This window comes from Lacerta agilis, chromosome 2 (assembly GCF_009819535.1).
Source record: "Lacerta agilis isolate rLacAgi1 chromosome 2, rLacAgi1.pri, whole genome shotgun sequence".
NCBI classification, from domain to species: Eukaryota; Metazoa; Chordata; class Lepidosauria; order Squamata; family Lacertidae; genus Lacerta; species Lacerta agilis.
In genome coordinates, this window is record NC_046313.1 from 45,726,797 (window position 1) to 45,751,685 (window position 24,889).

Here is a 24,889-nt window from a genome sequence, read left to right on the forward strand (position 1 = left end):
ATAAAATTAAATAAATAAATAAATGGGACGATGGCATCCTGGTTTGTGGCTTCAAAGTGTTAGAGGGTTTGAAATTAAGCTTAAAAAAAAACATTTTATTTGCTGAATAATGCTTTCAAGCCTAATTTCAGCAGGCAGGATAGGACCCTGTGGACACCAGCAGAAGGTCTTTTTGGTCATGTGGGCATCCACAGGCACCATGACAGCAACCCATTGGTTAGATAAACTTATAGACAATAGGGCTGTCAACTGATAGTTAAACACATTAAGAAGCATGCACACGAAAGCTCATACCAAGAACAAACTTAGTTGGTCTCTAAGGTGCTACTGGAAGGAATTTTTTATTTTATTTTACGTTAAGAAGTGGTACACCTCCATAAACCAGACATTAGGCTCAACCAAAAGTGAAGGCTGTTGTCTTCATGTCTTGTTTGTAAGGTTCCCAGAAGCATCTGATTGACCACTGTTCCAAACAGAATTCTGGACTCTGTGGTCTTTTTCAGCAAGGCTTATGCTCTTAAGCTGTGTCTGCCCTCAATGGAGGAAGGAAGGCATGAATGGGAAAGGAAATAGATTTGTTTGGGCAGCGTTTTCTTTCCCCCATCACTTCTTGCTCCTCTGCTGTCACTCAGCTCATCCAAAAATTGGGCTGACTGATTTTCTTACAAGAAGAGAAGAGTGAACACACAAGTCATGAATGGGCCAAGAGGCAAGTAGAAGGGAACTGTGGCAGGGGGAATCTGCCACTTTCCTTAGTGTTTCCCCCATTTGCTCCCTCTGTCCCTTACCCAGCCAAATACAAGCCCAGGGTTGAGATGGCAGAAGAGGGCTCCAAGGGGAGAGAAAAACACTTTACCCATCAGTCATCTCCCTTAATAAGCCATTTCTGTTTCTTTAGCAGTCAGACCCATATCGCAGGCAAAACAAAAACAACCCCCCCCCAAGAGGCAGCAATCCTAAGCTAAATGCAACCAAAGGAGCTAAAACAGCTTTGCCTGATCAGTGTAACATCAGAAAATATTATGTACTCACAGCATGGGAGATGATCATGACAACTGATTAGAGGGGGAGGGGTATCTATGTGCAGGAACATATGTGCACTTATTTCATAGGGGCAAACAGTTTGTGAAGCCTCAGGCAACAAAATCTACACTTTCCTGCTATCATCTAATTAAGCCTGGAGGCAGTGACAACACTAATCAGAAGTTGGCAAAGTCAAGGGTATTAATATCTGTTCCGAAGGGTCCAATGTTTTACCTCCTACATATAGGCTGCTCCTTTTAGTTGGATCTTTGGGGCCTACCTTTAAAGCTGTTATGTGATAAAGTACTTTTTCAGTTAATGAATGGCAATGCTTTTCTGTAGAATTGATAGTTGTAGCAATGTTCGTACTACATTATATTTTTGTCTACCGTGCTACATTTAGTCTCCAGATAATTTTACCCTGTTATTAGCTGAAGAAGGCTTTAGACCTAGTTGTGCATTCACAGAACTTCTGTTGCTGTTTTTTTTATTAAAAAAAAAAAACACAAGCACATAGAATGCAGATCTTGTTGGAATTTTATCACTCATAAAATACTTGAAACTGTGCAGAGAAGTAAGCATAAAAGTTAAATAAAAATTGATAGTAGAACAGCATTTCCATGATGAGGATGGTAAATTTGTTTTGGAGAGAGGGGGATGTTTAGCATAACATAAAACTGATTTATCAAGAAGGCTAATTTTGTTGACAATAGTTAAGTGTGTGTGTGAAGCAAAATGCATACCTTAAAAAACTTACTGTTAGTTGGATTTATTTCATCATGTAAATGTGTTGTATAAATTCATGAAAACCCAAAGAAACAGAGACACTGTATCAAAATCATTATTATATGCTGTGCTGCTTTCTTCAGGGGCAAAGAATTATTATATCTCTACATGTTTGTAGTTGCTGACTTAGAGCATGCTAACGTTTAGTGATCTGTAAAATGCCCCCCAATGATGTACCTGCTGTTCAATATTTATAGAGTGCCAGGTTGTGCATGCAAGTAAATAACATGCAAGCATGTTCAGTATGCCACTACAGGGGACATATTCTCTGAATCCAAGGGTGGTAGCAGGGTTATGTTTCCTGGCTGGGAGACTCCAAATACAATACAGATAGAACTCCCTCATAGTAATGACCTGAGCTTAATATTTATCAGAATATTCTACCATGTACAATGAAGTTCCAGGGTTTGGGGTCATAACAGATACTATTATACAACTTGACTTATCTTTCATATGAAATCATCAGGATACAAGTTACTATAAACATGTGTCTGCCTGGTTCTTAATACCAAGGAGAAGTAAGGTTTGGCAGATAGCTTCTAGGCTGTGAACCACCCTGAGATTTACAGGTATACACAATTTATAAATAATAATTGATAATGATCCAAGGCATCAAGTATCTTGGACTCTGGCCAGGCAACATGGCACTAAATTCTTCTCCATCGCAAGCTGAGAAGAGCTATTCTGCTTGTCAGACTGCATAGTATCACAATGGAAGTTTATATCACTTGCCCAGGAGAGACTTCTTTATAATCTGCTGCAGAATCAGAACCTCTCCTTAGCTAGATGGAAAGCCATGCATTATCACAGATAGCAAGCAGAACATCTCAGGGGAGATATGAATGTCACAGCTGACCAGCTGAGTCACCAAGCCTATCACCAGAGAGTATGCTCACTTCATCTATAAACTGCTCAACAAGTATGAGATTCGTGAGGAACTTCAGTCTTTGACCTCTTTTGAGCTTCTACTCAATAAACACTTTTCCAGTTCATTCAGTTACAGTTATTCCAAAGAGGCCTTGCACTGCATTTTACACACGACTGTTTACATCATACTTTCTGCATGTAGATGACCACTAACCAATAAAATGAGAAGTATGAAGCAACCCTTTTAACTCAAGCGATATATAAATGTGTGACTGAAGTTTCTTATTCCATCTGCACAATGCAGTTGTGTATATGAACTGCACCCCCAGTCCTTAGAATATTTAGAAGTAATCTGTAAACCCCAAAGACTATTCTCTCTCTCTCTCTCTCTCTCTCTCTCTCTCTCTCTCTCTGTGTGTGTGTGTGTGTGTGTGTGTCTTCTGGTTTTATTTCTAAATGAGACCTTCATTTTCAAAGAACGCAACATCAGGAAGACAATAGTTAAAGCTATTATGCATCTGACTTTGAGGGAGAATTTGCTGATTCACTATAAACCCGTTTCGTACTATTCTAATAGTTGCTTTGAGGTACTGTAGTAAGCTTATTGCCTCCCTATGCACAATGCACTCTCATGTGGCCAGTCTCTCTCTCCCTCTCTCTCTGCCTCAAGGTGAAAAATTAAAGTTAGCACTGCAAGCACAGCACTTTCTTTATCTCTTTCAATATTTTTTCAATAGTAGAGTCAAGTGTAAAGGCAGCATCCTCTTGCATTTGCTGTATCTCAACAAAGCTCAGGGAAGATGAAAGTGAAACGCATTTGTATTGGCTTGTAATCCTTTATGCTCTTATCACAGTGGATGCTTTGCCCGAAGGAAACAAATATGTAATACAGTACACTTTCATATTTCAGGAGAGGAATGGAGGACAAATAGTACAATTCACAGAAAGCATTTGTCACCTGCTCTTTATATATAATCAGTTATGTTCTCCTTTTATAAAGTAGTATGTAAAGCCCAGGAGTACTATAGGGAGTTCTTTGATTTGTTACATGCTGAAAATCTGGGCCAGGATCCAAAGAATCATGAAAGAAGTTCTGCAAGTCCAGGGGAAGTTTGGCTTATATTTCTTGAAACAGCATGCTCCTCCATGTAGCATGGTAAATGGCTTTTGATATTGAGGGGAGTTTCAAATCAGTTTTGTGATATGCCAAGGGGGTGAACAGTTCAAAGAAAGAGGTTAAACAATCTACTGCGCTGAATATATTTATACTGTATCTTGCTTTTGGGCTCTAAAAAGGGTCTCCCTTTTTAGCAAGACCATTGCTGAAGAGAGCTACTGCAGACCCTATAGCACTCTCAGACTGTGTGCTTTTAACCAGAATCAGTAACTGAACACAAGTTCACAACAATTTTTCAGTTCGTTTTTCAACCTTTTCAACCCATTGCTCTGTCCCAGCTCCAGCCAACCTAGCACCTCGAAAGCATGCCAGTGGAAGGAGATAAATAGGTACCGCTGCGGCGGAAAGGTAAACGGCATTTCCGTGCACTCTGGTTTCTGTCACGGTGTTCCGTTGCGCCAGAAGTGGTTTACTCATGCTGGCCACATGACCCGGAAAGCTGTCTGTAGAGAAACGCCAGCTCCCTCAGCCTGAAAGTGAGATGAGCATTGCAACCCCATAGTCGCCTTTGACTGGACTGAACCATCCAGGGGTCCTTTACCTTTACCTTTAATCAACTTTGGTTAAATAAATAAATGTATTGCTCATATGATTAATTCAGGTGATATCCAGACTGCTAGGCAACAAACATGCTGTGAATTGTTTCAGTTTCCTTCAACATGAGCCTGAGTATGGTTTGAACTAACCAGGTAACCAGCTAATACATCAAAAACAAACCTGATCATGATACATCATGATGCCATGTCCTCATGTAAATGTATGAATGAGCTTTGACGTAGGAATTGCAGGGATCAGCCTAATTCTTCCTTTCTCTCTTGCCTTATCTTAGCACTTGCTGCTCTCATTGGACCATTTCATTTGTTGCAAAAGTAAATATATTAAATTTACTGTACTCAGCTAAAGTTTTGACAGGTGGTTTAAAGTTCTAATTGTATGACTAAAGACTGTAACTCTAGTCTGAATGCAAATTTAAGCATTCGTGAGAGAGCATATTGTACAGTATCTTCAAGAGACTGCTCCTTCTTGGGATTCAGGTGGAGGATCATTTGTCTTAAAGTACCTGTGTCAAAATCTTCCTATCTGTGAGAATCTTATATACTAGCAAAAAATATTGTATGATTTTCATTAAATTTTGAGCTTTACTTTTTTGAAAAGATATTTTGCCCCAATCCCAAATTGCTTTAAAAGAAAAACTTGGAATAGATTACAGAGGACTTTGGAAATGTTGGTGCCTCAAGCCTGAAAAGGAAATTCTCGGAGGGGGGGGGGGTTAGATACTTGTATGTTTTTTGGATTGCAGTCTAAACTTACCGGTACATCTACATTAAGTTTTCCTGCAGGTGGATTTAAAAAATACTAGGCACTCGAGGAATACTCTACATTCAAATACAATTACTGTTTCATGGAAGGGAAAATATAAAATTAGACCAACAGCAGTCCTAAAACATTACAAGATGAGATGGGAAGAAGCAAATTATTGGAGAGACAGGATAGAATGGATTTAGAATGCAGTTAGAATATAATAGTAAAAAAAAACTGCTGCAGTTCTTTCAAAAGAAATATTGAAGGGAGAGCCTATTCATTTTGCCAAAGAAGATACAACATTAGGAATTTTGCAAGGAAGCATTTTGCCCTACCAGAAAACAGTCCATTCAAATTAAATCACTTCATCACTCTGATGGCTACATGACAAGTCTTGCCAAAGTTCATACATCAAACATCTGTGCCTCTGAAATTTTCAGATTCGTAATGGGTTGTCATATCTTGTGTTCAATTCCATCTTGCAACGTGTTCTCTTTGTGAATTGGTAGATTGTCACACTATTGTCAAACTGCGTCGGTCGTTCACATAGCAAATTTGACATTTCCCCATTCTTGCATTTATCTCTGTGATTTTCAAGGTAGCTCATCTTCACTGTATTTTGCATACAGAGGAACAAGAAAATGTCCACACCAATCCTTTTCCTGTCATACTGGTTACTTACATGATCTGCAGCTGCTTGTATGCTCTTGTATGCTCTGGATCCAAACTGTTGGCACTTTGTGGCTGCCATTTTAGGTTCTATGTGTGATGATTAGGGTGGATTTCAGTTAGGCCAGATCTAAGCTCTGAGGGGTGTCCCATGTTCCCCTCAAAATAGCACAAGTATTAGGGTAGGGCAATATTTTTTATACAAAAAAAACCCCTTATAGATCTTAGATATCTTCCCTTCTACTGAGGTGCAGAGATATTTTAATAGAACATTTGATCGGTGAATATTTGACGCGGGTGGCACTGTGGGTTAAACCACAGAGCCTAGGGCTTGCCGATCAGAAGGTTGGTGGTTCGAATCCCCGCGACGGGGTGAGCTCCCGTTGCTTGGTCCCAGCTCCTGCCAACTTAGCAGTTCGAAAGTACGTCAAAGTGTAAGTAGATAAATAGGTATTGCTCCAGCGGGAAGGTAAACAGCGTTTCCGTGCGCTGCTCTGGTTCGCCAGCAGCAGCTTAGTCATGCTGGCCACATGACCCAGAAGCTGTACGCCGGCTCCCTCGGCAAGTAAAGCGAGATGAGCACCGCAACCCCAGAGTCGTCCGTGACTGGACCTAATGGTCAGGGGTCCCTTTACCTTTACCTATTGCTATTTTGATTGGACTGATGCTGAAGTGGTAGAAAACCTCTGAAAAGTTCATTAAACAAATTGTTAATTTTATCTAAGTATACATGTACATTTTCAAGTTTAATTGTTCCCCACTTTTAAAAGAGATTGAGCTGGCTAAGAAATGTGGTTTACATTACACATGGGAAGCTGCAACATCTAACTAGCCATATGTATGACTGCAATTGCTCAAGGAAATGGTATAAGCAGCAGAGAACACTGATATATCCAAAAGTAAAACAGGCCTTGCTCATATATTAAGTTACAAGACCTTAACTAGCTCAGATAAGAGTTGTGTATGGAAACTTGCAAAACTCTCTTTTTACTTTGGAAAGGTTGTAGGCATACCTGCAAGTACCAAAAGTTTGTTCCCCCTATTGTATCTCCTTAAATGTAAGTCAGATAGTATTGCCAAGGCAGTTACATGGTGCACACTTGTAGCCAGATATTTGATGATCTCTCACTCTTCCATTTTTTTTGGCATTATGTTGTTCCTTCTACAATTAATCTTTTGGTTTGTTTAACCATGAGTAAAAGCATGAGCATAGGATGCTTCTGTTGTACTGCTAAATGGTGGTTAGAAACCCAGAATTAATTCACGTAAAGCCAACCTTATCAACTGTTAAATGGTTTGGTACAACTTTGTATAGCACAGCAGAATTATCAAGGCAATACACATGCATTAACACAAAACAATATTGTGCAGTTATTTGATAAGTTTTATCATAATAAAAAGCATGCATTGCAAAGAATGCCTGTCATGGGGTGCTAATAAGTGTACGAGTTGCTATCCCTGTGTGCGTGTGTATACATTTTACAAAAGCCACCAGAGAGAAGATAATTTAGTGACTAATGTCTGCAAATGTTAATGAATTAAATTGTGTTCTCTTTACTTAAAGTGTTGCTGAGATCCAAATAACACTTTTGTGCATGCAACAAGCCCTCCAAGTGTTTGCTTTCTATAAATTCCAGCCCTCCCAATCTCCTTGCCCAAGTTCCAGGAGTAGCATACTAAGCAGTGTTAAGTGGGGGGGGGTCTGTTTTCAGAAACGGGGAGGTGTCAGAAGCCACATCATGTATAGCCAGTCAGAAAGTGTTAAATAAATAGGGTAATTTCATATTTCATATTGCTGGGCATTATGTAGGAGGCCATTTCTAATAAGCTAAGAGTCAGTCTAAATAATTAAAGAACTTAATATTTTTGCCTGGCTGATCAGTTAGAAACCCTTCCCCTCTTTTAATTGTGTACAGCTAAGTCTGAAGAAGCAACTTGAATGTGAAAAATTTACTATGCTATATTCACAATAACAAATGTAATTGTGCAGCAGACCAAAAAGACAGAGTCTTTTCTTCTGTGGCAAGTACTAATTAGAACATATTGCATACCAGAAATTCAAAGAAATGCTTTCCCTGTGTATAATATACTATTAATTATATGCTGTTGCAAGCAATTTGTATTCTACGGGTGTATCATTCATACTTTAGTTGTACTTTAATACTAGCTAAGATGATAAAAATTCCATGGTAAATTCCGACTAAATTATTTCTTTAGGGTGTTTCTGAGAGCTATCAACAAATTTTCCGAGACTATGAACCAGAAGTTTTTGGAAAACATGAATTTTGAAGAACAAGTAAGTACCTGTCTTATTTCTTTTATATTATCCTTTAACAAAACCAAGAACTGAACATATGTTTTTACATTACTTAGTTATTTTAATAGCAAATATTCTCTATCAATATTCTGTTTGTGTGATCACAGCATATCTGAGAGATAAAAGTCAATGCAGGAAATGATTGTTCTGTGGGCCGGTACTGATATTTTGACTCCTGTAATGTTCTTAGTCTGATACACTTATATGTTGAAAGTTATGATCATGAACACTCCAAACATTTAAGGCAAGGATAGGGAACCTCAGGCTTGGGGGCCAAATGCAGCCCTCCAGGCCCCTATGTTTGACCCTTGGAATTATCTTCTGACCACACATATGCATGTCACATCCCTCACAGGCCTTGCTTCACATTCTCCAGGTGCTTTTGAGTGTGTTTGTGTTTGTGTGTGTGTGTGTGTGCATGTATGTACGTACACCTGCTAGTTTTGGCTGGAATGTAGTTTGCTTTGCAAAGGTAACAAGTCACATTTGTTGCTTTGCCACTTTGGCTTCTGGCCCCATCCACCATTGGCATGTGGCCCCCATTCCTTATGAGGTGGTCCTTTCTTCTTTCTTAGCTCCAAGCTACTTGGGGAAGTAGAAAGCATGGTGGTTGCTATGTTTGTTGGAAAATGTTTCTAAAATGCATTGGAAGTAGTAATGTGTTATGATGTGCCATGTCTGTGTCAATGAATGCAACCCATGCAGGGCAGGACCAAGGCATTTTGACACCTTAGGCAAACCACAAAATAGCGCCCCCCCCCCCGCCAGGAACAAAGGGGTGAGTGAAGCACTTCATTGGGAACAAGGGAAAAATCTAATTAACCTTACCCAGTGGCTGAAAAGGGAATCAAAGGTCATTGCAGGGGGGAAAGGGGCCCAGGTGTGTGCAGAGCCCAGGAGACCCTAAGGTGCAGTCCCTAACCATTTCCTTCCTCGTGGTGGAAGGAGACCAGCAGCGCGTCCTATTTGGCTAGAGGCCACTGTAGAGACAGCATTGCAGGGTGATGGGCTGCCAAGGAGGTGGCAGATCTGGCCTGCAAGGAGTATGCTGCAACCACTGTGGCAACAGCGAACAATGCACTCCTTGCAGGCCAGATCTGCTGCCGCTGTGGTTCCTGTCATCTGGGTGGGCAGCCCTGAACCTGGATCAGAGGGGGTAAAGCACAGAGACCAAGGCAATGGCACTACTCTTCAAAAATGATTTATTAATTGCATCTATTCAAGTGCTTTCAGTAGTACAGCACATCCACAAATGCTCTACAGGTATTTAATAACCAAAAGTAGTTGCCTTGCCTAACAAGTTGACTAGTCTAGTAGCACTGAGGGATAGATGGAGCAGGGCAATGGTGGAAGCTTTTTGTAGTTCCTTTGGGTATTGCTGAAAATGGTTTTTAAATGTTTCTATCGCCACACCAAAGTTTTTATACTTGGCTTGACTTCCAGTTGAGCGCGGAGCCGCCATCAGTCGCAGGTTTCGCTCGGCTGAGCAAACCTGAGTGCGGCAGGGACAGGGTGTCTTCTACAGCGCAGAAGACCCCCAAGGAACCCCAAATCGAGAGTTTTGGGGGCATGGTCGTCCGGCGGGTGCCAGAAGGGTGCTCCTCCCTCCCCGGTAAGGCTCTGTTTTGAGCCCCCGAGAGCGAGGGAGTGGAGCCCCGGCAAATCGGACATACCGCTTTCCCTGCCTGCACGAAGCTGCGATACTGAGGGGCTACAGCGTTTCAATTCTTCCAAGTAAACAAAAAATGGACAAATGAACAAATCTGAAGAGAAAACTGTAAGTAATTTGATTTGATTTGGCTTCGGAGGGGATTCTAAAAACGGAAGTCAATCCCTCTCTGCTGAGATTAAGAGACAGTGCGACTTTGTAACTGAAGCTATTTTCAATGCGATTGAAACAAAGAAACTTTTGTAAGGGTGTTTTTAGTTTTAAAAGTGGATTGGATCTATTTTCCTCTTTCCTGGAGGTCCAGATGGAGTGGATATTACAAACTTTGGCAATGATTAAAAATAAAAATGGCGTACTTATGCAGTAAGGATCTACGTAGCAAGAAATAAATTGTTGTGACTAGCAACTTGAAGCTCGACCTTGAAATGACAAAGGGAAAACTGTCCTCGCGGTTTGTAAAGCAAGCTTTGGAACTTTTGCAGCAAGTAGCCGTGGGAATCAACAGCATTGCACAATTGGCACATAAAGAATTGGAGATTGAGACTGTGGACAATTTGGAGGACTTTGAAGAGAAGGAAAAGGAAGAAGGGAATAGTGACAATGCTGAAAAAGAGGAGCTGGAACAGGATACATCAATTGGAACCTTTAGGCAAGAAGAATTTAATAGTGTTAAAGACTGGTTCCTGTTGCCACTGGATTGTGAAAAGACTACAGACCTGCAATTAGTTGGACAGTTACAGGATATTCTTTTTTATGTCTCATGGGCTGGGTTCTTTGAAAGGGAGGGTATAGGGTAAAATATCAGAATTTAAAAACGAAATGGTATTTCATTATGGTTATGACAATTGGATATGGACACTGCGATAACGGACAATGTTTTGAAAGATAAACTCTGGGACCATAAGGGAGGGATGTGCATGAGCAATATGAAAAATTTTGGTTAAGATAATGAGAAATTACAGAAGTATTTTGAGGCGGAGGTAGAGAAATGTTCAATAGGTAAAATGATGAGATGGATTTTAAATTAGAGTTTAAAGGTAAATAAAGCTGGAACTATGTAATAATTTAGAAATCAGTAAGAGGGGGACTGAGGAAGTCATCGTAAAGGAATAAAGATTGGAATTTAATTGACTGACCCGGGAGGAGGGTCAGCGTGCTGTGCTTTGGAAAGTATGTGGTTAAATGTAAAATGACTTTTGCTACCTCTGTGAGAGGGGGGTTTGGTGCGTATTGCTCCCCTCGGTGGGAGAGGGGGGAGCCTGGAGTGTTTAACCATGTATGATAATGTATTGGCTTTAATTGGTTTTTTAATTGGAAAATCTAATAAATTCTTTAAAAAAAACCAAAGTTTTTATACTTGGCTTAGTCTCTCGGTACGTGACAAGTAGACTGAAGTTTTAACTGCAAACATTCTCTTGCATTTCTGGTGATGTGACCCAAAAGTTGTCATATCTAACCTTATTGAGGTGCCTCTAGGCAACTGGGCACAGCTGTCCTGGAACATGCCGTTTCCTCTTCCAAGGAATGTTGCTTTCCTTTCATCTGATGTTTTGCTATAAGCAAAGTCCTGTTTATCTGAGATAGCCTTCAACCACTGGAACATGTCATTCTTCTTTAGCACCCTTGCAGAGCCACCTTTCCAAACATTCACTCGTTCTTCTGTCATTCACACAGGTTATAGCTGATTGCATTAAAAATAGTACATTGCATTAAAAATAGTATAAGGGTAACACTATACATGAGTATATTGTCAAAATTGTCAGACTCGTTTTGAAAAATCCTAGGTGCACAACACCTGTCCATGCAGCAGCCATTTTCTTTTATGCAATGTTCCTGTTAGTTCCATAGGAGCATTAAATTGGGGGGGGGGGTGTCACTTAAGATAACAAGGGAACAGCCATTTCCCCCCTTACAGACTTATCAAGAATGAGACATCCCATCATAACATACAACTGTTTTCAGGGCATTTCTAAAGACATTTTTCTAGCAAGTGCTGTTTTAGAAAGGTCCATAGGAATGTGGCCTAATCTATTTAGCTAGGTTCTGATCCAGCTCTGGACCAGCAGGTGCAAATCAGGGAACTTTGCTTCAAATTGTGGAATAAAGAAAACTGCCTACTTTCCTAAATTCTCACTGAAACGTTTAATGATTAACTCCTTGCCCCAACCCCAAAGACTCACCAGTCATGCTCTCAGCTTGAGATGTATGCTAAATACAGGCAAAAATTTAAGTCAGTGTATAAATAAGGAACCTCTCCCTGTCTGTAGGTACCTCTAAGATGTGGAGGGGAACTGAGGTCCTCCAGATGTTGTTGGACTACAACTCCCATTATCCTAGACTATTGGCTATGCTAGATAGGGCTGGTGGGAGTTTGAATAAAAAAACCCACATGTGGCTGCTTCCTGTTCCTTTCTCTCTGTTCCAATTGTTTTCTATCTCCTTTTGCTTACATACACACAGAGAGTGGACTCCCCCCGCTCACCTCAATCACTTTTACTAAGGGACTTCTGATTGGCTAGTATTTACTCCATTGGGGAAAGTGGAAAATAAAATCAAAATGGAGATTTATATTGGTCCTCTGCCCCTTCTAGGTAAGCCCTAAGCCCTTCCTTTTAGAATTTATTATTTAAAACCCCCTTTTTATCTCTAGAGACTGGGGTGGAACCAAAGGAATGATTGTGATTGACTGTGCTGAACAGAGATAGTTGACCAGCACAGGCAATGGGCAGAAATGAGTCCTGAGTGTCTCTAAATGTGAAGTGATGTACTGAATATAAATGTAAGAAGAACAGTGAAGGGACTGGGTAGTAGGTTTGTGGGAAAGCGCCTCCCTTTCCCTAATGGGCCAACCTCCACTGCTCATGCCCCTCTTAGAGATTGGTTTTTGAAAAGCGATAGCCCAAACTGCATCAGCAGTGCTTACAGAAGAAATGCAATCTCTAAGTATGACAGAATTTATTTGTATTTTCATTCCATTGCATCAGCCATACTTCTTTTCCTTGCCTACAAGAGAATACTGAATTCCACTATATTCAGTGAGAGTATGACAGTATATTTTCTTTGTTCCTTGTTAGTTTGTGAACATTTTAAGTGTATCTGTTGTGAGCAAGTGTTCATTTTCAAGTGAATTTAATGCTTGTGGAAATGTCCAAGCAAAGTGACACTTCTGAAGCTGGGCATTTTGCTGTCTTAGTCACATGGCAGGGGCAGAACAGGGATCTGAAAAGGGGCAAGGAGTTTTGTTTACTTTGTTTCTTCAGTGCGCCCTTCTGCTGACTCAGCAGCAGGGTTTCTGTGAGCAGGCAAAAGCTACGGTAATTCCTTTTCTGTGCCTGTTCAGTTTCTGACACTTACACAAAGGAAGTAATTAGGATAGCACTGATGTCACTCAGACACTCCTTGTTGCCTCACAGTTAACTCTAGCTGTATCAGAAGCTGTAGTCATGTTTGTCTGTTGTAGGAAAATATTCCCCCAAAAGTGTTTTGACCCCCTTCTAGCTGCAATTGCTAGAACTGAAATAGCAAAAAATGAATTTAGGCATCAGTTGGGCTCTGCAGCAATGAAAATAAATTGGTAGATTGGTGTATGTGAAACAATTTTTCAGTGTGTGAAAAAAGAACAGTTCTACTTCTCTCTTCAATATTTTGGTTGCTGACCCTGATTAGTTTTTCATCAGTTTGCCTCCTATCAAATTATAGTAGTAAATTATGTGACCTTTTTTGATAGTACCATTCAGTTTATGTTTCTTTCCTTTTCCAAGTTTGTTTGATAAATTGTGGTGGAAGAGTGGCGCTTGCAAAGATTATACTGTTTGAGCTTCTGATTGAACTGTGATGTGTGAATATAAATGAGATTTATTGCAAGGGTGGTAAATATGCTAATTTTAGAGATTGGAAAAGTACAAAAACAGTGTGATCCCTTACCTTCCGGTAATTACTGCAGCATTATGTGTGGAAATGGTGTGCTGGCATAGGGGTGTTGCCAGCAGACCAGGTTGAAAGTGAACTTAGGGTAGTTCCTCAATGCCACAGTGAAAGACGATGTCATAGCTATGAATTAATGTATTCAGTAGAGTTCTGGTTTATGCATAATGCGTCATATGGTTTATAAAGAGTTTTCAACCTTTTGTCTTGCTGCTTTCCCCCCGAAGTTGGCTCAGTTTCCCTGGCTCTTCCTTCTCACTGCAGCCCCAAGTCACTCCCTTTGGAACATCCTGAGATGAGGCATTGGGTGTGTGGGTGGGTGTGTGGCTGCAGTGGGATAGAAAAATCACCACAATTGTGGGAGAGAATAAATGCTTTCCCACTGCTGCAAGACTCAACGTATACTGGCATTTCTGTACTGACACAATAAACCAGGGGCCCTTCTACAAACATTTCTTTTTCACCACCTTGAAAACATATCCTTCTGCTTTTCATTCATGAAAGTTAGTGGGCAAAAGTTCCCATCTATTCATCTTCATGTCCCATTTTTATTCCTCAGAATTCTGAGCTTTTTGAAAGATTTCACTGCATGTGAATGAATAGAAGTTTGACATGAATAGAAATTATCCTTGGTCATATTTTACTTTTCTTCTGATAAAATTTAGTTCATCAGAAACACTGGGAGTTTTCACAAAGCTATGGTTAACATATGCCCCCATAACACACTATAATTACATTGGTTGTTTGGATCTGGGGAATTGTGATTAACTTGGGATGTGCAGCATTTCACAGGCACTGCTGTAACTTGTGGTTTATTGTTATTAGCTAATGAACCCCATATGAATCTCCTGATGCTACTGAGGGAATGCAGGCCAACGGGTATAAAAATCACACTCTTGCCTTTATTCTAATTGCAAGGTAATAAGAGCTTCCAATTTTGCATAATCTTCCAGCCTCGTACTGCTTCGGCTGGTTGCTTTCATAAATTATGTAGGTTTCACACAGCTTAATATCACCTCCCATTTTAGGTGAAACCCATTACAACTATTCAGGGGTCTGTCTTCTGCTTAATTTACAGCTGTGGAACAACTATTTCCATCTTGCTGTGGCTTTTATCACCCAGGATTCTTTGCAGCTGGAACAATTCTCCCATGCAAAGAGCTTAAAGATTGTGTGCAAGTAAGTCTTCTTGAAAGCTATATTTTCTTCTCATTTTCACAACAAAGCTTTGATGATGACTAAGTGTATTCTTTTTTCTCTTACAGATATGGAGACATGAGACGCTTGATTGGGTTTGCTATTCGTGACATGTGGTACAAACTTGGTAAGTAAGTTCAGTCAGGAACACAGATGTTCCTCAAATAGGTGTTGAGTGAACATTTCTAGTAAGATCAGATGAGTTGTTACATTGGTTTATTTTTGTGTTTTAAAGTGGCTCCATCCTGCAATTTGTTTGTTTGTTTGTTTGTTGGTGTGTGTGTATGGCATAAAATAACTTCTAAATGTGTGAATGTACCAAGTGTTGTGGGATTGGAATATGCACAGGAAAGGAGAAGGGGGAAAGTATTGCAAAGTTGGGTAACAGAATAAATTCCATTTGCAGTGAAACACATTGGGAGACCCTGGAAGGTTTTGTATCTTTGACAGTTTCAGAAAGCTGACATTCAGGCAGATCAAACTGAACTCTTCCACTTGGGGTGTCAGTTGCATGAGTGGGCACTGTATTCCTGACTCCAATGTCTGATTGTCATTAAAGAAAAGAACTCCTGTCCAAGAAGAGTGGCATATGTTTTGATCTTTTGTCTGCAGATTGCAAATACCTAGGGCTAGCACTACAGCTTCTCGTTTATCATCTTGAAAGAAAAATTATCATCTTGGTTGCCCTCCTCTGCACATATTCCAGCTTGTCAACACACTTCTTAAATTGTGGTGCCTAGAATTGGACACAGTATTCCCCGTGTAGTCTGACTAAGGCAGAATAGAGTGGTACTATTGCTTCCCTTGATCTGGACCAGAGCTGTCAGCTTTCCCTTTTTTTGCAATGGGAAACGGCGCTGGAATAAGGGAATTTCCCGCCAAAAAAGGGAAAGTTGACAGCTATGATCTGGACACTATGCTTCTGTTGATGCAGCCTAGAATAGCATTAGCTTTTTTTGCTGCTGCATCACACTGTTGACTCATGTTAAGCTTGTGGTCCACTAAGACCCCTAGATTCTTTTCACATGTACTGCTAGTAAGCCAGGTTTCCCCAATCCTATATTCATTTTGTTAACTTGCACCCAGTTCTCCAATCTGTTAAGGTAATTTTTAATTCTGATTCTGTCTTCTGCGGCATTAGCTACCCCACCCAGTTTTGTGTCATCTGCAAATTTGATGAGCTTCCCCTCAATTCCTTCATCCAAGTCATTTATAAAGACGTTGAACAACAAGGGGTCCAGGACAGAACCCTGTGGCACCCCACTTGTCACTTTTTTCCAGGATGACGAGGAACCATTAATGAGTACTCTTTGGGTTCAGTCAGTCAACCAGCTACAAATCCACCTAACAGATACCTCGTTCAACCCACATTTTACCAGCTTCCTCTCGATAATATCATGGGGTACTTTGTTAAAAGCCTTACTGAAATCAAATGTTTGAATGTTCTTCCTTTGGTATAGATGTGTGTTGAAAATGTAATGTAGTGAATGAAATTATTTTGGATTTTTATTGTTTCTCATAGTTATTACTATTTTTCCATCCAGATGGGTCTCTTCTTTTATTTCAGCTGATTTTTAATAGGGTACTAAAACAAAGGATGCTTTAGGTACAGATTACTATTTCTGCTGAGATTAAAGACAACAACAGAAACTGTAAAAACAGCTGCTTAATATCCAGTTGAAATGAAAAAGAACAGGATTGTTGTTCCACACATGTTTTAAAGCCACTAAAGAACATCTTGAAAACACTTTATTATTATTGAGGGGAAAGGCCATATTCAATACATGATGTGCATGCTTATCTCTAGGAAAAAATGTAGTCACTTAAAATATTTTTTCTTTCACCAGTTTTTTTTAAGGTTAAAAGCAGCTGGAGGAGAGAAGGGGGATCAGGATCACTATGCTGTGGGAGGATTTATTTTTATTTTAAAAAACAAAAACCCTGTGCCATATCTCCTTGTATCATTGTCCCAACCAAAGTTGCTTTCCCTAAAAATATTGCTATTTTCTCTGCAGAAGAAATACATACTAGGACTGTAAACTGCCAGGAGAACATTTGTTCCTGGGAGGTATGAACATTGTAAAAAGGGAAAGGGGGGGGATGCCCCAAGATTTAATAATGGATACGGGGCAGGTCTAATATATCTAAGCAATTGCATTAGTCCCTATTATACAAGTGTGTGCAGCTCTGGTTGTGAAATGAGACCTTGAAGAATGAGATCCAATGTGGGAATAGATTGCTGTTCTTTTGTGGTTTTACAAGGTGCCTTGTGTCAGGCAGTACTGCTACAAATCAATCCTAAATCGGACCACAACTGTTCGTGTTTGGGTTTTGTTTTGTTTTTTTAAAAAATCTACCTTCCCTGAAGTATTAGACATCATTAAACATTTCTAGGAAAAGAGCATTAAAGTTAACAAACAAATGGTTTGAGTCTTTCTGCATTTGATTTTGTCCTGCAAAAAGCCATATTTTAGGAATATTAAAAAGCTGTTTTTCCTGTTAGAGATGACATTTGCAGCCTCCTTTCTTCATTTTTTTATTGTCTGTCATAATTGCAAATGTCTCCTAAGGCAGACTCTGGTGACTCTCTATTTCATATGGCTTTTAAGCCATTGTACAGCGAATCTATATAGAGTTAGCAGGACACTATTTCTATTCTGAGCTTTCTAATGGCTGACATTAGTCATCCAGGAATGAAGGGAGATAAGTTTTGTCCGTTGTGATGGAGAGAAGAGGACATGTCAAATGGCTCCTGTAAAATGTTGTCTGATAGATGGGTTTTGATGGGAAGGGGTGAAGAAGTCTACTGTTTCCAGTTATTTTCCTTTCCAAGTACACTCAGCAATGAGATGTTTGAAACTGACTCCATGTGCAAGTACATCCAGTTGGCCACTACCTGGGACAGGGGTCGACAACGTGCAGCCCATGGGCCAGATGCGGGCCATGAAGACCGTTTTACTGGCCCACAAGCCACCCCTGAACTGAGCCACCTGCTCGGTGAGTCCCTTGCGTGCTGTGCTAAACTGGCACAGTGCAGCGTGGGGACTCGCTGAGCGGCGCCGGAAATTGTGTCTGTGCACGCGTAGATACTGGAATCACATCTGTGCATGTCCAGATGCCGAAAATTGCTTCTGTGCAGGCATGATTTTCGGTGTTGCACTGTGCCAGTGCGGCCCACAGACAATCTCCGTGGGAGTGATCCGGCCCATAGCTGGTAAACCTTGCCGACCCCTGACCTAGGATATTGTGAGGTGCTTCTAGAGTCGGCATTCCATCTCGAATTGCAAATCTGCTATAGCAGTAGTGCAAGTTTGTGGTCTTTCAAAGTTAAGCCGTATGTAAGACTGCCGCAATAATGTATTTTATTTATTTCATAAAATGTATACACTGCTCAGTTCGGTAAAAAAAAAAAAAATCCCTCAGTGTTTTAGAAAAAGATAAAGCCAGAAACATTTACAAACTTACTTTAAAACATACAAAAGTTAAAGTGCTAAAATGGATTAAAATTACCTCAATCTTCTGTGAATCTGGGCAGGAACCAAAACGAGTAGTGAAGGTGCCTGCTTGATCTCAGTAGGCAGGGAGTTCCCAAGTGTACATGTTGCCACACTAAACAGTTGAGTTCTTACAAATGCTGAACGGGTATTACCCTATATGGTACCTGTAGTAGTGCCAATTCCACGACTACCAATAATGATGATAAATAATTCTGCTCTCAATAATGATGATAGCATTGTTTCTATCATGCTCTTCGTTATACTATTCATTGTAACAGTTTGGTGTTATTCTTTTAATGGGGCGCTCAAAGAATTTCATGAATGCCTATTTGTGAAAAGAAGGCTAATAATATTATACATCTTTAGTGGGGTGGTTAAGCATAGTGGGTTGTGCTTGCAAGTGAATTTATGGCTGAACGGAACTACAGGTCATAATCCATGTTCTTCTTAACCACTACACAACATTGGTTCTTAATAATTGGAAGAGGAAATGGGAAACTTACGGAAAGCTTGAGGCACAAGATATGCAGAACTCATCAAACTATGATGTGGGTGGGGGCATTAGATACTGGTTGGTATAGTCGTAAAAGTATTGAATCTGGACTTTTAGCATAGAAGGAATAGTCTTGTTCATTCCACTATGGTAGGGCAATAAGCAGAAGACCCGTAGAACTTATGTGATGGGACATTCCTTAGTCCATTGGAAGGATTTTTCCGAATTGAACCAACAAACCTATTAAATATGTATGATATATGTATGCAAAACCATTATTTAAAACTGAAGCATTAAGATATATGATACTTTTAGATGGTTTTTATTTATAATTTTTTTTGAGGTTTTAATTTGTGTTTCCCTTGTCCTTTTGTCATTTGCTGGTTTTAAATTGCAAGTTGTGTGTGAATCACTTTTTATACACTTTTGCACATCTCTCTTTTGAACAGATTTCACGTATGATGAAGGCTGGTTAACATTTTTTTTTTAATAGAATAGCTACTGTACATAGAATGTCTGCATGCATTGCGTGGACAGGCGGAGTCCCCCAAACCCATGGCAACCCCTGAGTTGAATGATGACAAAAGACAACGTGCTATGGGATTAAAATTGGCCACAACTTTATTAAGATTCAGATGTAGGGAGACCTTGGCTCAGGCATTGGGCGTTTATCCTTCCCATCCCCCAGCCGGGCATCGGGAAACTGCAGGGTTATCCAGAATGTGCGGGGATTGGGGCTAGCTCTGGAGAACATACGTTCAAGCAGACAGCCCGCCCCCTGTTTGCCACCACTAGTGGGGGAGAGCAATGACTGCTGCTTCTCAGGTAAGCTACACCCTCTACTGTGTGGGCTGGGTAGTCCCTCCCCTTACCTGGCCAATCCCTTGGCAACACCTCCCCCAGGCGGGATTGGACAGTTAACTGGGTAGGCGGAGACCCCAGGTATCCCTTCTGGGGGAGGGCACAGCCAGCCGAACTACCAGGTGTCGCCCAGGAATTCAGGCGGCTGCATGCGACCATGCAAACGTCGCCCCCCATTTGATGTGGGGAGCAGTCATTGTGTCCCATTTTTAATATTCTCTTTTAAAGGCTGGTTAACAAAAATAATAATAGAATAGCTACCGTACATAGAATGTCTGCATGCATTGTGTTCCATTTTTAATATTCTCTTTACACTTTGACCCAGGGCAGAATAAAAATCCGCTTTATTCCTGGAATGGTTGGACCCATCTTAGAGATGACCCTTATTCCTGAAGCTGAGTTACGGAAAGCCACCATCCCAATCTTCTTTGATATGATGTTGTGTGAATATAGAAACACAGGAGAATTCAGAAAGGTATTGTTAGCTTACATAGTTTTTGTCAGTACTGCCATTATGCCTTGAATAACAGCAATATTATATGAATACTCCAGAAAGGTGCTTGTGATTCTTGACACTTTTCTATAGAAAGGGGATGCTATAGAAGGAAGGGAAAGAGCTACAGCACTGTGGGCAAAGATATGGAAGACTGAGTTTATCAGTGATTTAATATGGCATAAACATTTCATTCATCTGAAACATGTAACCTAAGAAGTCATCCTTACAGAATCAGACTCACAAATATGCCAAGTGTATGTATGTATGTACACACACACACACACACACACACACTCACTGTAAAATACTCTGAGCAGTTTGTTATGTGGGATGAAATGAATTACATGATATGAAATATCTAAATCAAGTGAGAAGCAAGGTATGTGGTTTGAATGAATTAATCTAGAACTAGAACACTTCATGGAGGAAAGTGCTGTGGTCAATGATGAGTTGTGTGTGTGTTGTGTGGGAATGCACCTTCTGTGAGTTTCAGCTTTTGTTTTAAAAACAAGTCTCTAGCACATTCACTTGGAAAAGTTATAATGAAGCATAGAAAATTGCTCATGAATACAGTTAAATAATGCATACATATTGGGCTACCTGTTATTTAGGTACAACAGTTCTTTAATGGTCTCCTGGCCCCTTAACACTGTCTCTCTCCCAAATATCTGCCTATGGATCTCTGGAGGGGTCATTTAAATGATCCACACTTTAATTTCTCCTCCTGACCTTTAGATAGATAGATAAGTCTGTGTATTTGGTGAACTATTAGAGGAAGATCATGGCAGCTTAGGTTACAAATGAACCAAATTAGTTATTTATGCATTAGCTTTTAAGACATTCAACAGTTTTTGCCTTGCTGTTAGTGCAGTGAATCACAGTCAGGGTTCAAAGAGCAGTCGCGATGCAGGCTGTGGTAAATTAATAATGATGGTTCTATCTATTGCTAGATTTCATTTGGAAAGGTTGTTATTAAGTGCTCAGTATTTACTCTCCCAGAAGAAAGAAGAGTTCAACATGGTTTGTAGATGGGGGCACAGGTGTGCACTGCATTTAAGGCATCATGATTATATCAGTTGTGCCTGGAACAATCTGGCAGGTGGGATTATTGTTGTTGGTAGCACAGCACAAAGCTTTTGGCCTGTGTCCAGGACTGAAAACCATTTTGTTTCTCTGCATCTGCTCTTCCCCTGACTTAATAGCCACTATTTCCGTTTTTAATTACTGCTTCTTATTTTTGGCTTGTAACTGTTTCTCTTGGGGATCAATGCAGACAAGCAGGTAGTAGGACCAAAATAATAATAATAATGCTCCTGAAATGTGTATCTCAGACTAAAAAAGGTAATATAAGCTTAACAGGGATAACATCTAAAGAGTCTAGGAAATTATAGTTGCAATGTGGACACACAATTTAGTTGCTAAATAGATTTATAAGCTTCAGGTGGATAGAATAAGGACATAATCACATACGATGGTTAAAGCTGCACCAAAGGATGGTTAAAGCTGTGCCCCAGTGGTACTTATTTATTTGCTTAAATGTTTATTAAACCACCTTTCAGAACAATCACTAAAAGGCATCAGTAAAATACAATAATAAAATTCCATTATCATCAGAGAAATAAACTTAAGACTAAAATACACGAAAACCAACACTGACATTTATAGGGTGGTTGAGGACTCAACCCCTGGTGTCTCCATTTTTTAAAAAATAAAAAAAATGTATATCAGGGTTGGAAAAGACAACTGCCTGAGCTCATGGTGAGTTGCTGCTGGAAAACTAACAGCCTACTGGCCACCTTGTCCAGCAGCTGGCCAGATGCCTGTGGGAAGCCTGCCCACAACAAGGACCTGAGCACATCAGCACTCTCTCCACTTGTGATTCCCAGCAACTGGTATTCAGAAGTATACTGCCTCTGACAGTGGAAGTAGAACATAGGGTTTGAAACCATCCAAAGACACAGTACTGGATGAAATAAACCAATGGTCTAACTAGGAAGGGGAACCTGTGGCCCTCTATAGTTCGTTGGACTCGGGACTCTCAAGTGGCGCAATGGGTCAGCATGTCTGGCTGTTAACTGGAAGGCTGGTGATTCAAGCCCACTCAGGGATAGCTGTGGGCAGGATTCCTGCATTGCAGGGGGTTGGACTAGATGACCCTCTGGTCCCTTCCAGTTTACAATTCTGTGATTCTGTGTGACTCGTATCAGCCCCAACCAGCACAAGCAACTGTCAGGGACAATGGCAGTTGTAGGCCAGAAACATCTGGAGAGTCACAGGTTCCCATTGCTGCCTTATATAATTAATCCATTTAATTTATTTTCTTTCACTTGTCTGGTTCTTTCCGTGCTGCTCTTTCATTGTTTGCAGTATGAGCATTGCCAGCCTGTGTGCAAGAATCGAAAGGAACAAAGAAAAGGGAAATGGGGGAAATGTCAGGTTGGAGCATGCCCTTGTTGGTAGACTCCCACACAGGGAAGCACTTTCATTGTTTGCAATGAGAAACTGGGTGTGCTCTCTTGTAAGGAGATCAGTTTGTAAGGTGCACTGTGTAGCCTGCCATTTGACACAGCAGGCTGGATAATGTTTTACTGCATGACAGTGCTTCAGTCTGCTACAATACCCAAATACATTTGTAGATAATGTTTCTTTAAAGAAAAAAATCCAGAAACTTACTGTTAACTTGTAGCTCAGTTGGTTAGAGTGTGGTGCTTAGGTCACAAGTTCGAGTCATACAGGCCAGGTCCTGCATTGCAAGGGGTTGGACTAGATGATCCTCAGAGCACCTTCAAACTCTATAACTATACAGTTTTATTACCGTATTCCATTTCCAAAATATGCCCCTTAATACACAAGGGGAAAAAAGTTTATATAAAGTCCCAGGAAGCAACCCTTTAGAGCGCATTTTTGAGGTACATCATACTTTTAGAAATGTTAAATATTTTACTTCTGATTATGTTTTTTGAAATGAAAAATCCTATCCTTTCAATCCCTTATGAAAAAATAGTATTTTGTGTTCTCTCTCTCTCTTGCTCACATACAATTTTAATAGATACTGAGAAAAATTAATAACACACACATAAGCAATTCTGGGTGGCATTCAACTATGTTTAACTCAGAGTAGACCAGAGTAAATTAATATGCCTAACTCAGTCATGTTCATTCATTTCAATGGGTCCACTCTGAGTAAAGCATAGTTAAATACTACTCTAAGTTTCCTTCCATTAAATCTAAAGGCGTAGACAGTTGTAGTTACTAGCTCAACGGTCCACACACAGAGTTAAATGGAATTTTGTCCTAATATTCCATTTGGAAGAATAGTTTTCTGAATGAGCAGCCAATGGTTTTATGTGCTGAGCTGATGAAACATCTGCCCCCCAAATAAAATGGTTTGTATTCGAAACTATCTGTAGGGATGAAATGATAATATGCAGCATAAATGAAACATCACTGAAATAAACATCGGGTTAAGATTATTGTTAAAAAAGAAGATTTGTCTTTGGCTTAGCAAAGATTAATTCCTAAGCATAATACTATTTTGATCCTGGTAAGCAACATGTATTCATGTTGCAGATCGCTGTTTAAATCCTTCACTCAACATTTCCATCACATATTTTAACCAGCTGTGAGCAGGTTTTTAAATTACTTTTCTTGCCTGGCAGTTATTAGGACAGCAGCAAAAATAGTACTGACTTTGAGCATTCATTGATGGGATTGGGATTCACCGTGAGCTCTAATTCCGTGTTCTTTTCAAAGATACAGGTGGTCTCTTGAAAATCCACCTCTCAAGGTTGTAATATAATGTTGGAAGGCATAATACAGGTGTCTGCTGGAAAAGGAAGGTGTATGTTCTTAGACCAGGGGTCTGCAACCTTTTTCAGCCGTGGGCCGGTCCACCATCCCTCAGACCATGTGGTGGGCCAGACTATATTCTGAGGGGGGAAAATGAATGAATTCCTATGCCCCACAAATAACCCAGAGATGCATTTTAAATAAAAGCACACATTCTACTCATGTAAAAACACCAGGTAGGCCCCACAAATAACCCAGAGATGCATTTTAAATAAAAGGAAACATTCTGCTCATGTAAAAACACGCTGATTCCTGGACTGTCCGTGGGCTGGATTTAGAAGGTGATTGGGCCGGATCCGGCCCCCGGGCCTTAGGTTGCCTACCCTGTCATAAGACAGTAAGCAACCAAAAGGTGTTCAGTAAGTGGCACTTGCCTTACCCTTGTGTTTTTCACAGCCTTTTATAGATACTTTTTGGCTCAAGGAAAGAAAAATGTTCACATCTTCCCCCAGTAGCCTACGCTCTTTAGCTTTAATCCCCGGGCTCCCATCACTTCTGTCAGCCTTGAGGCAGTACAAGCACATAAACTGATCCTGTTTCTGCTGAACCTTTTGGAAGTTAGAGGGGAAAGTCAATCCTGCAAGGCAAGGAGTGCGTCAGAATTGCCACCAGCATTACCACCCTGATGGATCAGGCTCAGTTCCCAGGCATCATGCAAGGTGGAAGGAGGATATGATTTATTAAAGTCTTCCTTTTAGTTGCTTCTGAGGGCTGTGCTGTGCTCCCACAAGGTGACACACAAACAGGAGCAATGCAAGATCT

At 40.4% G+C, this 24,889-nt stretch overlaps 1 protein-coding gene across 1 annotated transcript in view; it reads left to right on the plus strand.

Annotated features, from left to right (window-relative positions):
- The window catches only part of DOCK2 (dedicator of cytokinesis 2), a 257,870-nt gene that overhangs the window by 172,980 nt on the left and 60,001 nt on the right, over window positions 1-24,889 (plus strand). Inside the window, exons 30-33 of the mRNA XM_033139853.1 lie at window positions 8,042-8,120; window positions 14,813-14,913; window positions 15,000-15,062; window positions 20,113-20,257. Coding sequence (XP_032995744.1) covers window positions 8,042-8,120; window positions 14,813-14,913; window positions 15,000-15,062; window positions 20,113-20,257 — 388 coding nt within the window. The remainder of the gene's footprint in view (window positions 1-8,041; window positions 8,121-14,812; window positions 14,914-14,999; window positions 15,063-20,112; window positions 20,258-24,889) is intronic.